The sequence below is a fragment of the Pyrgilauda ruficollis genome, unplaced genomic scaffold, assembly GCF_017590135.1.
Source record: "Pyrgilauda ruficollis isolate IOZ18807 unplaced genomic scaffold, ASM1759013v1 scaffold47, whole genome shotgun sequence".
NCBI lineage: Eukaryota > Metazoa > Chordata > Aves > Passeriformes > Passeridae > Pyrgilauda > Pyrgilauda ruficollis.
Genome location: NW_024526266.1, coordinates 5691544 through 5706797, shown reverse-complemented (window position 1 = coordinate 5706797; position 15254 = coordinate 5691544). Strand labels below are relative to the sequence as shown.

The 15254-nt window shown below is 43.0% G+C and overlaps 1 protein-coding gene across 2 annotated transcripts in view; it reads left to right on the top strand.

Annotated features, from left to right (window-relative positions):
* Window positions 1-15254, top strand: part of ATF6 (activating transcription factor 6) — a 74553-nt gene that overhangs the window by 47655 nt on the left and 11644 nt on the right. For both annotated transcript variants that reach the window (XM_041478930.1, XM_041478929.1), the window contains exon 15: window positions 8909-8993. In XM_041478930.1, coding sequence (XP_041334864.1) covers window positions 8909-8993 — 85 coding nt within the window. The remainder of the gene's footprint in view (window positions 1-8908; window positions 8994-15254) is intronic.

Sequence of the window (15254 nt, the reverse complement as noted above, 5' to 3'; positions counted from 1 at the left end):
CTGGTCCAGCCTCCTGTGTGGAGGAAGGCTGTTGCTGACAGTGAGTTGGCTGTGGCATTGTCAAGTGGGCTCTGAGGAGCTCTCAGGATGATCTCACCACAAAGTGAGATCAAAGTGTTGTAGTATTTCACTGTCCTTTGAAGTCAGCTGGAAGAGAAAGCAGAGGACAGCTGTATTAGCGAATGGATTAGCAGTGTTACGTTGAGCCAGCATTTGGAGAAAGCCTGGCATCAATTTCTTTTTAGCCATGCAGCTTCTGTTTCATGGGAATGGGATCTGAAGAGATCACACTCCCCTCTAAGGAGTGTGCCCATGGAACTGCACCATTTTTGTGCACTGGCTACCTCTGTGCTTGTGTGGCTGGGCTGCAAAAGGCAGAAGAGCAGAAAAACCGTGTTTGCTGATAGGAGCATTCTCCTCTATAGCTGGGGTTCTGTGTGCTTTTTGGGGCAGTCTCCAGCAGAGCAGCAATTCTGGGAATCCAGGATTTGTCTTCTACACTGTAGAAGACCTGAGGTCATGCTGACAAGTATAGAAACTTTCAGTTAATGTTTTGTGAGAGAAGGAAAGAATCTGGATTATATCCTTTTTTGATTTTATGGGACTGGATTCACATGCCCTATCTAAATTACATGTTTTTGCAATTACAGATTGCAGTTGCAAAACTAATAGCCTGCAGATGCTATGCAAAAGCAGAGCTCTGCTGCAGTGAATTATAGAAGGAGGGGTATTTCTTTTTATGGGTAATAGTAATAAAACAATTAATTCCTTTTTTGGGTCTTACAACTTCGTAAAATGTGCAAAGACAATTGACAGGCTCAGCTGGGAGTTACAGATGAACTGCATTTCCGTGCTTCTGTAGCCCCTGGGAAGGACAGAAAATAGCAGAGAAACATAATTTCAAATAATTTGAAGCAAACATTTGTAATTTTATTATGCTAGTTAGATTGAGAGAGCCTTTAGAAGAAAACCTGATCCTTATCAAACATAATGGAGGAACTTTTCCACCAGTACAAGCTGGGATTCTTTTTTCTTCACTGAGGCACAGAACACCAAGTCAGCTAGACATGCCTTTTTCAGCTTGTTTTGAAACCCAGATAATTTCCACAAATAACACGCACACAAATTACCAAAGCATTTTCAAGAATGCTTTAGAACCTTCCTATACAATTTTAACCAAAACTGTTCACTTAGACATAGAATTCTGTCTCTCACATCCTCTTACTTTGCGTTTAGGAATTTTTTTTTTAATCTGCTGCCAAACCAAAATTACATCATAGCTAATGCATGCATTGTTCTTTACTTTTGGCCCTGCACAGCAGTTCTGCAGGCAAGTTTAATTGGCAGGATTTCTGTCCAGTCTCTGTCCTGTGCCCTCCACGTTCACATGGCCTTTTTCCTTCCTATTCAAATCAAAAAGGACAAAACTACAAGGAAAAATACATTTATCAGAGAATTAAAGTACAAATGGGGTTCCTTCACCTCGTTCTCCCTTGCAATTGGACTGGCATTGGTGTGCCCTATTCAAGCTACTGCAAACTATGATTTCCTGGGGCATTCCCTATCCACAGGGCAAGGATGATGGTATATTGTGCCTCTGATTTTGGATGTCTTGCAAGTCAAAAATGATACTGAAATAGCTTGGATAGAAATGAGGCAGGTTCATCTTTGGTAATTCCAGAATGAGGGATTGCAGAGGAGCAGGAAGCTTGAATTTTGGTAATTCCAAAAGAAGCTGGTAATTTTGCTGCTCTGGTGTCACTTTAACAGGGTGAAGAGAGATGTTTCAGTAGGTTGATGAGCTTGTCTTTGGGAGTGCGCTCGTGTTCCACCTCCTGGAGGGAGACATGGTGCCTTCCCAGAGGCCTACTGGGTAGACTGTAGATACCTGATTACCAGCGTATTTCAGTGTTATTTTAAGGCATAATTCCTCCTCTTTAGCCTTGTATGTTGAACAAAGGGATTATAAACCATGAAAATAGAAAAATGAACAGTATGTCAATATTTTTCACCTTTCTATACACCTGCTTTGCAGCTGCCTGTTGTGCATCTCCACAATGCTTTGCGTGTTTGTGAACCCAGCAGGTCCCTGTTATCCTTAGTAGTCTCCATTAGCTTTCTGGTTCTTAATCCAGGAGAGATCCTTTGCTACTGGTTCTCCTTTACATGGGGAAAACTCCCCAAAGCTGAGCCCTGCTCGTGGACAAGCTGCCTTTGAATGGAACAGGGGAAACTCCTCCGAAGGAGGTTTGTGACAGAGTGAATTTTCCATTCCTCTGAGGTCTCTGGGATTTTCACAAGGCTCTCTGACTTACAGTGAGGTGCTTTCCAGGTAGTTTGCTTTTGGAGTCCAGCCCATATCACATCTGGCAGTAGCACAATTTACAATAAAAGGCACTAAAGACTTCTTTATTAAAAGGTCTCTCATGTGGAAGCTAAACTGGATAGCAACTCCTTCTTCTGCAGGGACAGTGACTAGAAGTTGTTCCAAAGTGCAGTTAGGTTTTATGTATGAAAATTTGTCTGGGAAAGGTGTAATCTTACACTAGAGGACATTTTTTTGACTGTGGGTTTGAGCTATTTCTGGTAAAACACTTAAATAAAAATCATATCTCATCACTTCATTCCATCACTGTGTACAAAGAATAGACTGTAAAAACCACCTGTGCACAGAAATACTGGGATTGAAACAGGACTGAGGTGAAAAGGAGCAATTCTGGCTAAAATGAAAGCAGAAACACACTATACATTCCCACTACTTTTTGGAGCTTTCTTGTTCAGGGATGATCTTCTCCCCATCCCTTAAAACCTAGAAAAGCAGTTAGATGCTATGATTTGGGGTTGAATTCCCAATTACAAACTCTCTTCTTTAAATGTGCTGCAAACTCAAACTGTGTTAATGTGTCCTGGCTGACACCAAGGTTAACATAGGTAGAACTGGTACAACTTCAAATTAAGTGAAATGGCATTGTTAAACTCAAAGTGGTAAAGCTGCTCTCAGGATGGGCTGCCAAGAGCTGCTGCAGAGAGTCTGATACCTTGTGATCTTGGATTTCTAAGGTCTACCTTTAAAAAAACCCTCAGAAACCAACCAAACCAAAAAACAGATCAACTTTAAAAACAAGCCAGCTTTACTAAGTTTCTGGTATGGTGAGCAAGAGTGGTGGCTATGAGTCACAGTTTGTGCAGAGGTTTTAATTGTGTTCCTCTCTCTTTTTTTTTTTTTTTTTTTTTTTTCTATTCTCAAAAACATGCCTATGTTTTTCAGATATAAGGGTCAGAAATGTTTCCAGAGGCACCCTGCCCTCTCCATTTCTGCCCAGATTAACATGCACTGATGATGAAGGCAGTGTTTCAGGAACTTCTGGCATTTTCAGATGGATCAGCGCTGCATCCAGTGTGGTGTAACCTCAGGGCACTGTATGGTTGCCATCCCCCAAATGAATCAATAATGAAATTACACAGCCATTTCCTCTACATATTTGTAAACTGTCACACGCGTCCTTTTTGAAATGCCAGAGGAAACCAGAAATGCCAAGGCCTGACTCCCATTTACGTCCTGCTCTGTACCTCTGTGCTTTGCACTGTTGGGAACTGCTGGGCTAGATGAGGATCAGCGTCTTGGCTCTGAGTGCACGTTGGTGTGTTCTCTTCCCTGGGGAACAGCCTCCATTCGTGTTCAGAGAGCTGCTGACATCCAGCCCTGGATTCCTGAGAATGAAATTCTCAGGTACCATTTCTTGGCCAGGAGTTGAGTGCCAAAGGCTGGGATGCTGCTCAGGGCCAGGTCAGTGACCTGTGGAGGAGAACAGGGCAGACACATCTCATCTCTGGTAACAGCAAAAAGCTGGTAACAATGATCCTGAAATTTTTAAAAAATGTGAAATCTGTAGTTTGTGGAAAAAAAAGCTGGCTCAGGGGCTCTGTCAACTCAGGGGTTTAAGAAGTCTAGTTCCTTGGAGTATTTGTACTATGAATCAGTCTCTCTCTCTGAAGTGGCATGCAGTATTTTGGGCCTGGTAGAGCATGTTTTTGTTGCACATTCTTTGTATTGTCTAAAGCATACCTGTAAAGAAGGTCCAGTGTCGTGTCAGGCTCTAAATCCCTGAAGTTGTTCAGAAAAAATAGGGTCAAAAGACAGTGCATGGATTTGAGGCACAAAGCACTTGTTTTCTATCTGCTTCATCTTGAGATCACTCACTGGGTGTGGTCAGATAGTGAGCAGATAAGGTTTTAAGCTGTCAGGAGGTGTTGAAGACTGCCAGAAGTTGTGCCATTAAAGAAAAACAGCCCCTCCGTGGGATGTGGGGGGCTCCTCTGATGCCTTGTGAAGGCTGACCTAGAACAGAGGCTAGACAGAGCTAAAGCAGGGATTTATTGAAAGGCCTCAATAGATCCGCCTTGGGCAGCACAAGAGCCCAGCCAGGGCTACACTGCAGGTGAACCCAAAATGGTCACAAAAATGGATGACTGGTCATGAGGTCTCTCACTTTGTAAGTTCTGGTCCATTAGCATATTGAAGTTAATTGTCCAGTTCCAGCTTTAGGTTATGGAAGTCCCATCCTTCTTGTTTTTTTCTCTTCAGCCCACATTGTTTGTGCTCTTGGGCCTGAGATTTGGGTCATTGTCCCTGGTCCCAAGCTAGGGAAGGAGTTGTTTTGTCTAGCTGCTCTGTGAAGAGAGGAAGCTCAGAACTACACACTAAAGCAGTACAGAATACGAAAAATATAAAAGCTAAAACCTGAGGCATCAGCTCAGCCCAGGTCAGCAGCGGCTGTAATGTGGTCCTGCAACCACAGCGGGAAGATTCAGGCTGGAAGAGGTTGAGGCACACAATTCCCTGGGAGACTTCTTAGTCATAAACAGAGATGAAAAAATGCCCAGCTCCAGTGCTTGTTTGCTGTAAGAAGCCTTGGGAAGCTGCTGGATGGAATGACAGAGCGCCCTTTGGCACTCCTGGCTCCCCTTGCCCCCTCTACTCTGGCAACTGCCTTTGTTGCAACATTCTAGCACAGAGTAGGTCTCCAAGGCCATGGTAAAGATCAAATCTCCTCATCAAGGCAAATTACCAGAGTAGCACATTAAAGTTTTCCTTTGGTATTTTAATCCAGTCTCCTCTGAGCTTTTAGTAAAGCAGCAAATGTCGCTTGTTTTTGCTAAAGGTTATCCTTGGTTTGTCAGAGATGAAGCTCTTAATGAAGAGCAGGGCTCACTGGGACGTCTTGACAAAGTCTTTGTGGGAAGTCGGGTGGGGGCTGTGTTCCTGGAGCCTTGGCTCCCGCATGGATCACATCTGTACTTTGCAGGGTACGTGCTCCCAGCCGCCCGGAGGGGTCCGGGGCTCGGCAGCAGCATGACCAGCAGAGTTCACATGGGCAGATGTGCTAAATGTGCTCTAACAAAGCACATCTCAATCAAGTGTCCTTAATTAAGACCTCAGAAAAGCCTTTTGAAAAATACTTATCCATACCTAAGCGCAACAACTAAGAAGGTAAGAAAAATCTGGGGGAATTGATTTGACAGAGAGAAACCCCTGGGACAGGAGGAAAGACAGCTCATGCTGAGAGTGCAGCGCCTTGCGGGGCTGGAAATCAGCTCCTTTGTGTCCCGTGTCATGTGGGCTTCCCTGAAATGCCTGCACCTCTCCTCCAAACGTTCCCTGGAATATTTTCCTCTGTCGTGGGCTTACTGCGAGGATTAATTCCTATGTGTTTCTGTCACACAATGAAGCGGGAATGGAGGAGGTGCAGGGCTGCTCCCTGGGAGGTGCTGTGGCTGATGGAATATGCATTGCAAAAGCCAAAACAAGCACTATTGCCAGTTCTGTTAATTTAAAAGCCAAGAGTCCAGCTTAGAAGTGGTGATAGTTTAAGAAACAAAACTAAATCAAAAAGACCCATGCCTAGCATTTTTTTCCTCTGTTTAATGAAACCTCATGGTATGCAGTGATGATGTTTTGTTTACATCCTTAAAACTATGAGAGTTGAAACCAATTTTTTAACAAAAAAATGAGAATGAAAGCTAAAACGTCTCCATATATTCATGCATCTAGGTAGGAGGGATTTTGGGTACCAAACCACATGTCATGAGACTGAGGCTGAAGCTGCAGGAGCAGCAGGACTTTTGGAATATTCTAGCACAGTGGGACAGGATTTCCATTGCCATTTGGCTGTCGGGTTAGAGATACATGAGGCTCTAAAGCTTTATCCCTGCTGGAGCCCTGATAACACTGATCTGATACACAAGAAACCTCAGAATCCTTATTGCAGTCCCATGTGTTGTTGAGACTTATTAAATTAAGGTAACGTGTTTGTGGCTGGATTTTTAGTATCTGTGTCTATATCTATCTGTCCATCTCATCTGGCTTCAGTATCACAGAATTGCAGAGATGATCAAAACCAAAATGAGAATGCTGAAGCAAGGATCTCATTTGAAATATTCTTTCCAGGCTGATATTTTTCCAGTGATTCTGCCAGCAGTCTCAGGTCTGCTTTGTCTATTTAAACTGTCGTCTTAAGTGCAGTTCCTGCTCCAAGCCAAAGCCATCTGTTGTTGGGTAATAGTTCTGATTTATTCTGCCTCTGGTTGACACTCATACTCCTGAGCCAGATGCTGACTTGCAAAATTTGTTTTTATTAATTTTCAGTTTTATACCATGTGTTAATATCACAAACAGTATTTTAATTTAGATTTGGGTTGTTGTTTTTTTTTTTTTGTCTACTGTTTAAACTTAGGGATGAGTGATAGTGTCACAGCCCCCTCTGGGGTGCAATTCAGCATTCTTCAGAATGGCACAGGACATTTTAGAAATGCATTCAAACAGTGCTTCTAAATGTCTGATATCTTCCAAATCACTGATCTGTACACTCATTTCTGTGGCATAGAATTAATTATGTTTTGCTTTCAAATAAAAGGTTCGGACTACTTGAAGACTTTTGGGCTTGAGAATGTTGTGGGTTGCTACCTCTGGTCAGAATATCTGATATTCTACAGCATACCCTTTGACTTCAGTGAAGAATGAGGGTAGTTAGGTAACTTTGCAAGTTTGCACTGATTGCCTCAATGCATATGAAAGATCAAAATGATTAGAGAGATGGATAAATTTCACCAGTTCCAGATTTGTAAAATGTCTCTTTGTAGACGGGCAGCTTCCAGACAATGTGTGCGTCTTGCACATTAGCTCCTGGTGGCAATCTGGGTTTAGAGCTTTTTGTTTGTTTTCTCCAGAGTTGGTGTTGAATCACTGGGAGGTTGTGCAGCAACTCCAAAGCACGTTTGAATGCAACTGTAAAATCCTTGTGGTATCTCTTAATACAATTTTTATATACAGTAAATAAAGGTGCCATTATAAGGCAGCATATATTAATGCATCAGTCTTCAGATAGGTTAGCAAAAAGCAGTTGCTACTTGTAATGACTCTCAGGTGATCTTCTGTGCAGTACTTGTGGTTTAGTGGGTAGTGATGGACTCTAAGAAGCATTGAAAAAGGAAAAAAAAACCCAAACAGTATAAGCATTTCTTAAGGTCTGCTAAAAATAGTCATCAAGTTGTGGCAAGGGCATTGTTACAAAATGTAATTTAATGGACATCTTATCTTAGGCCTATTCCTTTGGGAATGTTGGATTTCAAGAAGAGTTTTCATGTACGGTTCATTGTCTTAGTGAATGTTGTCTTAATCTTAAGCGGTTCAAAAGTGAAATGGGAATTACATGTGTGATCTGAGAATTATACCAGAGTGGCTTTGTAATTTTGGTTACCAAGATGTTTTTTACAGACATTTATTTAAGTAATGTTTTCTTCTCATTCTGTGTGTCGTTTGGTGTTTTGGGGGAGGGAAATTTTTGATGGGAAAAAAAGAGAAAGAAGGTGATATTACTGCAATGTATCTACAGAATATCTTGACATATTTAACACCTAACTTTGTGTGTAACTCAGTTCCCCAGATCTTACATATAACACTGTAGTGTTTATATTTTAAAATGGCAAAATTGCAGTTACCCTGACATGAATAAATTAATGTATCCTGAAGGAAGTCTAATTCAGTTTGCCAAAAAGATAACCTTGCCCAAAAGTATGAGATATTTGTATGGGAAAAGCATGGGAAAGCATGAAAGGAGAGCATCAAACTGGCTTAATAATATGGGAGATGCCTGGATCGGAGCTTTTAAGTTCCATTGATAAGGGAAGAACCATATTTTTCTAGGCTGCAAGTTAAGCAGCTTGAGTTCAGCATCAGCAAAAGAACCCTGAAGAAAGGCTGTGTTCCTCCTTGCAGGCCAGGTCTGTATCCAGAGCAGGTCTGTTTCCTGCAGACGCAGCTTCCACTGTCAGAGCCAGGACACTTACTGCTGCCTTACAGCAGCGCCCAGGAGAGATCAGGTGCCGAAGCACATCTTCACCATCCAGCTTCCCTGGAAGGTGTTGTCAGCAGAGCTTGTGTTTCACACCCCAGCCCCGCTCTGAGCAGTGCAGTCCTGCTGCACGAGGCATGTGGTGTAGAGCTTCACAGAGACAGCAAGACAGCTTACATAGAAAGTAAACAGCTGTGCAAGTAAAAGCTTCAATTCAGCAAGGTCCTTAAACATATGTTTAAATATCATTGAAGTCAAGTTAAATTACTTTAATCATATACATAAGCACTCTGTTGAATGAGGGCTTAATAGTAGTTTCCATCTCTTTCCGCATGATCAAGGCTTTTTCATATTCTGCTTCATGCAATAGGGATTTCTTCTTGGTTACACAGCATGAGCAATTGCTGTGACTTTTGGAAGACTCCCTCAACAATATGAATTTTCTGAGCTGTTGTAAACAGTTCAGTGTGGAATGCCAGCAAGAGAGAGTGGAAAGGCATTTTCCCAGCTCTCTGCTTTGAGAGTAGATTTAACACATCTTTTCTGCTGTTTTCCAGGACCACCTGCTACTGCCAGCCACCACACATAACAAGACCAGGAGACCAAAAATGTCTATAGTGCTGCCAGCTGTAAACATAAATGGTAAGTGCAAAAGAAGAAAGGGAACGATAAGGGAACAGTTTCAGAACAGATTCAAAGAGATGTGACTGACTCCTACATGAAAAGCAAACTTAGGCCAAATGTCTTTCATTATAGCTTTGCAAAAGAAGTTAAACCGATCATTACTGAGGTTTAGTTGCCAGGGTCCCCGTTGGAGCTGGAGTACTGGCAAATCTCCCATGCTTGGTCACCCAGACTGTGAGGAGAGGAGGGGACTTGGCCAGCAGTTGTGCATTCTGGCTCCTTCAAGGACGGGGAGGGTGCCATCCAGTCCTGGTGATTTGTACCCAGCTGATTAAGGGTTACATGAATGGGATTTAACCTCTCTAACTTGCTGGCTCACAGAGCCCATGGAGACTGTCCTCATCTCCTCGTTTGGGTTCCTCCTATGCTTGCTTAGCAGGGCAAATTCCTCGGCCTTGCTGGTTTGTTAGGATACTGACTGCCTTCCCTGGCCCTCCTCAGCTGTTTACCACGCTGTTATACAACACTCAGTGTGAGTGGGACCTCTCAGCACTGCCTGGTCAGGATTAATAATCATCACGTTACCATGCTGCAGGACAGCAGAGAAAACAGCTTTGCACTGGGGCACGGGCTCATTAGAGCACAGAAATGTTCTGGGTCAGCATTTCAGTCCCACACGAGAGACAGGACATGACCTGCACAAATGTATCAATTCAGATGGTGAGGAATTGCCAGGTTGGGACACAGGGTCACTGCCACATTCATCAAATGCATTGAGAACCCTGGAGCAGTGTAAACTTTACTTTCTGAACAACTGTGCACATAATGCTTTTTTAAAACATCTGTGTTTTACAGTACATGTGAATCATAAACCCAAATGTTATTGTAAAATCCCAGCATGCTGAAAACATTATCTGCTGATGCGAATTTCCATAAACTAAGAAAAAAAGAATCAGTTCAGGCTTTCAGCATTTTGATAATTGCCCTTTCCCATGCAGTGCAGCCGAGTGTGATAATCTGTACAGCTGTCCTAGGGGAATTTTTATTAGATGTATCAGAATTATTTTTGGCATTTATCTGCCTGAACCTCCCTTTTTATGTCTGTTACAAAAATCCTTTTCTGGCTGACCTGAATTATCACATGCAAGTGGGCACTTTATCACTGAAGTACAAACACTATTTCTAAATTACAAATTATTTCTTCTTAACATTTTACTGAGTCCTGTTCTTACTTGAAATAACTTTTCTTTTGCTGGAGTAAATATAATTTGGAAAATATGCATCAGAATCCAGTGACAAATCTTATCCATAAATAATGAAACATTGTGAAATTATATTTTCATCAGTTCTTCGGGATTTTTTCTTTGGAACATCAGCATAATCCAGGAAATAAAAAAAATGTCCAGGGATTTGGGCAGAGATGTCGAAACAGATGAGACACAAGAATAGCATTAAGTAAACAACGGCATCAAACATGGATTCCTCTGTGGCACCCAGCCAGGTGTTGGGGAAAAAGTTACAAGACACACAAGAGCCAGTAGGTAACTTGGCTTAATTTTCAGTTTGACTATTGATAACCATAGGAAATGATTCCCTAAAATGTTCTGTCTGGAGAAGAAGCCATTTCTGTCCTTTGAGAAAATTGCTTCTCCACCCTATTCTGCCTCTTTGCGGACTGGAGACGATCTGCACAAGCATCTGGGAGTTAGCTGATAACAAAGCTTTCCTCCCAGCTGTCTTAAGCCCACCTTAATTCTTTGTGCACCTGCAGAGAGTTGGCTGCTGGAAAAGGACGAGTCTCCTTTGGAGAAATTGGCAAAACTTTGAGTGTAAGAACTTGTCCCCTCTTTCCTTGTGCCTGAGCCAGATCTCTGTGCAAGAAGGGAAACCTTTTCTACTGCCACTTCCTTGCCCTTCCTTTTTACTGCCACAGCCCTGGCAGAGGAGATGACAGGAATACAAGTGAAGGGGTCTTTGTTTTGAAGTTTTGAAGTTTTTTCAGAACTTGTTTCTGCGGGGTCTTTTACTGTGTACTAAAGTTTTACTGTGTACTAAAGTTTACCCATGACACTGTTTCCAAAGATGAAATACTTGACAAGGGCACTTGAGAACCAACCCTTTGAACTACTTGGACAGTCTTTTCCCAGCAGACAGTCATCCTTTTCTGGTCACACTTAGATTGTTCTGGTGCCTTCTGAGGCCCACTAGAGACTGCCTTTAGCTGGCCTGAGCCATTCCCACCACTGGCTGCAGGGACAGAGAACAGGTATGGACAATGAGTACGGAGTGGAATGAGTTATCCACTGCTGTCCTACATGGCTCTGCATGGGTGATCCAGCGGTTTTCACGAGTGTGCTAAGCAGAGTCAAGGTTACAGCCTGAAGAGTTTTTCTGGGAGGAAGGTGGCAGTCCTTGTGCTTCGAGGTAGTGACAAATGTCAGCAGACAGTCTTGTAATTGATGTGCACATGCGTGTGTGTGCAGTCAATAAGATCGAAGTTTAAAAGGAGATCTTGTACAAGGCAATAGCAGTAAGTTATTAATTTTCCAGATAAAAACTTGCTTTCAAGTATTCAGTTGCTCTATGCTGGAAAAGAGTAAAAACAGCCATTACTTTGTAACTTGCCATGTGCTCTTTCTCACGGTCAGCCTGAATCACCCATGCCCCTCAGAGAGCATTAGGGTAGAACCAGATCCTCACTGTGCAGGTGCACAGAAACAGGTTTGCCTATTTAAATATGTTTAATATGTTAAATATGTGTAAGTTTATTTTTTTTTAAGTATGGGAACTTGTTACACATTGTTACATGTTAATCCTCCACCTCCTACTCCCTTTTCCTTCTTCCTCCCTGGTCGTAGCCCCTTTCCAAGCTTGCTGGGCCATGCCCCAGTTCACAATCAATGCTTGCTGGCATCTCTTCCTTTTCTGCCTCCCCAGATGCTCTGGCAGTCCTTTCCCCTTGTGCCATGTCCCTTCTGGCTGCTGTCCCATGGTACAGCTCTGCCCTTGACCCCTGCAGCTGGCCATGCCCAATTCTGACCTGCCTCTGCCCAGTGTCAAAGCACCAGCGTTTGTGACCACATGCAATACTCATAGAAAATCTGTCTGATGGTACCTAAGGACCTCAGCATTGGTAAACCTGGAAGGAAAAACGCAGAACTGGGGAGTCCTAGTCCCGCTCTATGTGGTTTTGGAGGCACCATTGGTGTGCCTTCCTGAGAAGTTACTCCAAGAAGAGATATCTTGCAGTTTCTCATGGGAATGAAAACGAACTGCAATCTACAGTTTAACTCAGGCTTTTGTTTTCAAGCAAGTCATGTTTGTTATGCTGGATTGCAGCTATTACTTTAGAAATCTAACTATGCACTTGAGACCAGTTAAATCTCCAGTAGGTTTCATTCCTAAATTTTCTTTTATTTTAATTCAGAATGTTGTTGGCTCATTACACCAATTCCAAATTGACATATAGGCGGTGCCTTTCTTGAAGTTTAAGTGAAACCATCTGCCATTAGCCCTCTATTTATTTAACTGCCGCGGGTTGCAACATGGATCTTTGGATCCAAGTAACCTATAGAGAATAACATAGCTGAGCCACTCTCCCCACCCTGAGCACAAGCCTTCTCTGTCTGCAGCATGCCTGCAGCCCAGCACAGCCCAGCAGGACTGCTGCTCTGTGCAGCACACAGGAGTGAGGACAGGCAGTGCCAGAGAGCCAGTTCAGTGTTTGGCCCAAGAAGCCCCTTTCAGGAATGCACTTCTCCCTGGGTTTAGGTGGGGGACTCTCACAGCTTGGACTTGCTCTTGGTAGGAGCAGCTCCAAGTGTCTGTACAGGTGTGTACTCACCAGTGGCCTTAGCAGCAACACAGAGACCAAAAAGGCCTTTTTTCTTCTTAGGATCCCAGTGCAAAACAGTTTCCTGTATGTGGAAGTCTTTCCATCATTCTCTTTCTTTAAACTGGGGATTGGTGCCTGTGCTCTAGGCCAAAACAAAAGTGAGAGACCTGATGAGAAAGCCCCTGGTGAAATGTAAGGCTCATTTTCTTGGAACTAGCAGCCATGACAGAGAATTTTGAATTTTTTATAAATATTCTGGTTAGGTTTTTAGTCTGATGGAGCCCAGTCGGGCTTGTCTTCAGTCTGCCTTTGAGATAGCTGTTTGTGTGACCCTCAATAACCTGACCCTCCTTAACCTTCTTAAGGAGCCCTCTTCTCCTGAGGGTTGCTTTTTGTCATGAAATCCAACAGCAAAATAATCTCCCAAAGGCAGAAATGGAATGGAGTGCCTACTTCAGCAGAGTCCATGTGCTCTGTTGTGCTGGCCAGTTTCAGATTCGTGAGCAGTTCCATCACCTTTCCTTCTTGCCATCCATCATCATACTGATATAACGGACTTCAAAAGTGCTCTGAAATAATATACGTTCTAATTAAAAAGGTGGAAAACAGATCTGATGGTAAGGCTTTTTGATCAAAACTGGGGTGTTTTCTGCCATCAAGCAGCATGATTATTTGCATGCAGCTACAAAGAACCTCCCTTCAACTGACAGCCATGTGCAAGCAAGTCACAGATGTCCCAGGCTGGTAGCAAACCGTCTGTGAAAAATCTGTAAGGCAAACAGAACACACACAGGCTGAGGAGAAAAATGAAAACAAAAGCTCCTTGGGAAGTGACAATGGTCTGTAAGTTCCCATGTCTTAGGGTTGAATAAATAAAGTCTTCAACTTCCTCTGCCTTTCAGGGTTAAGGAAACAAAAGATACTGTTTCCTTTTTTCAGAGCAAGAAACAGAATTAACAGTCATTGAGGAAGGTCTAAAACAACACGTATCTGACTGAACAGCAGCTGCCTTCCCTGAGGGTTACTGCTTGGCATTTTGAGAAGCCTCTTTCTCGCTTTGGATAGTTCCAGAACAGTTTCCAGGAGGGTGATGGTCCCTGCTATCCTAGCTGAGTTGTCCCTCATTGTTCTCCCTGTGCCTAAAAGCCAAGTCGTGGTACCCATGGCTCCCTCTCACAGCTGCTGTCCTTGGCACCAGGCTGGGAAGCTCATGCCACTCTGCTAGGTATAGAGGACACATCTCTTGGCTGCACAAGCATGAGCTATAGAGATACCTCCCTCAGTGTTTCTGCTTTTATCTGCATTTAACAGAAGGTGCTGAGAGCTCAGCACGGCCTCAGAAGGCTCTGCAAGTTGTGTGCATGAGATTAGAAGCTAGATGTGAGATGAAAGAAGGGTGACTGCTACGGTTTTTTGGGAAAGTCACTGGGAGTCCGTCAAGTTCTCTAAACAGGATGTAGGGAAATACATCTAAGAATGTCTCCAATGCTGTCATTCCAGTCATTTTGAAACTGCCATTCTTTTGCTTCTTGAGCTGCCAGTTGAAGAATAAAAGTTCTTTGGTGAAGTCTGAGGAGGGAAGAGTCAGAGCCGTGATTAGACCTCACTGCAGCAGCTGATTCCTGAGCCTGGGCTGGGACAGAGGGAGAGCCTGCAGTGTCCTGTGTGCAGCCATGGGCCAGCACCATTACTGTGGTTCTCCTGTAATCAGGAGGATTTGCCAATGTCAGAGATGCACTTCTGCTCCCATGCTCGTGTAAAGCTGTACTGCAGAGGTCAGGATTGAAATGATGGCAGAACATTGTTTAACAAGGGATTTTAAGAACAGATTTTAGTAATCTTGCAAGATGCTGCCATTCACATTTCTGTTCTCAAAGTAGCAGTGCAGTTTGTCAAAACAAAATATTCCCTCAAACTTTCCTACATTTCTTTAAGTCAGAATTGATCATTGCCTAGATTAAATCCTAAATAGAAGTTTTCAACTGCTTTTGTTACCTTTGAAAGACTTTGCTCTCCCCAGCCGTGTTTGTTAATATGTTGTCTTTGACAGAAAGGAGGAGATTAAATTATTCAAAAAAGTAAGAAAGAAATCATTCAAGAATCTGTGTGCAAAAGTAACGGAATCTGTGTCACTTGAGTTCATGTTTATTTATTTAGACAGGAAACGAACAAGAAATGAAATCATGAAGGCTTATTCCCTAATGACTTTTCATAACGAGCTGTTTACCTAAATTACTAAATGAGTAATCTATTTTTATGCATTCAAAAGAACAGGAAGGTTACTTCAGAGGATCTTTGGTGCCTTTTGGCCCTTAATTAATACAGAAAAGAGTATCTCAGGGGTTTTGCCAGAGCAGGCCAAGCCGCAGTGTGTCTGGTGCTCGCTATGCAGACAGGGTAGCTGCTGCAGGTGGCATTTTGCTTCACCAAGGGGGCAGGGAATT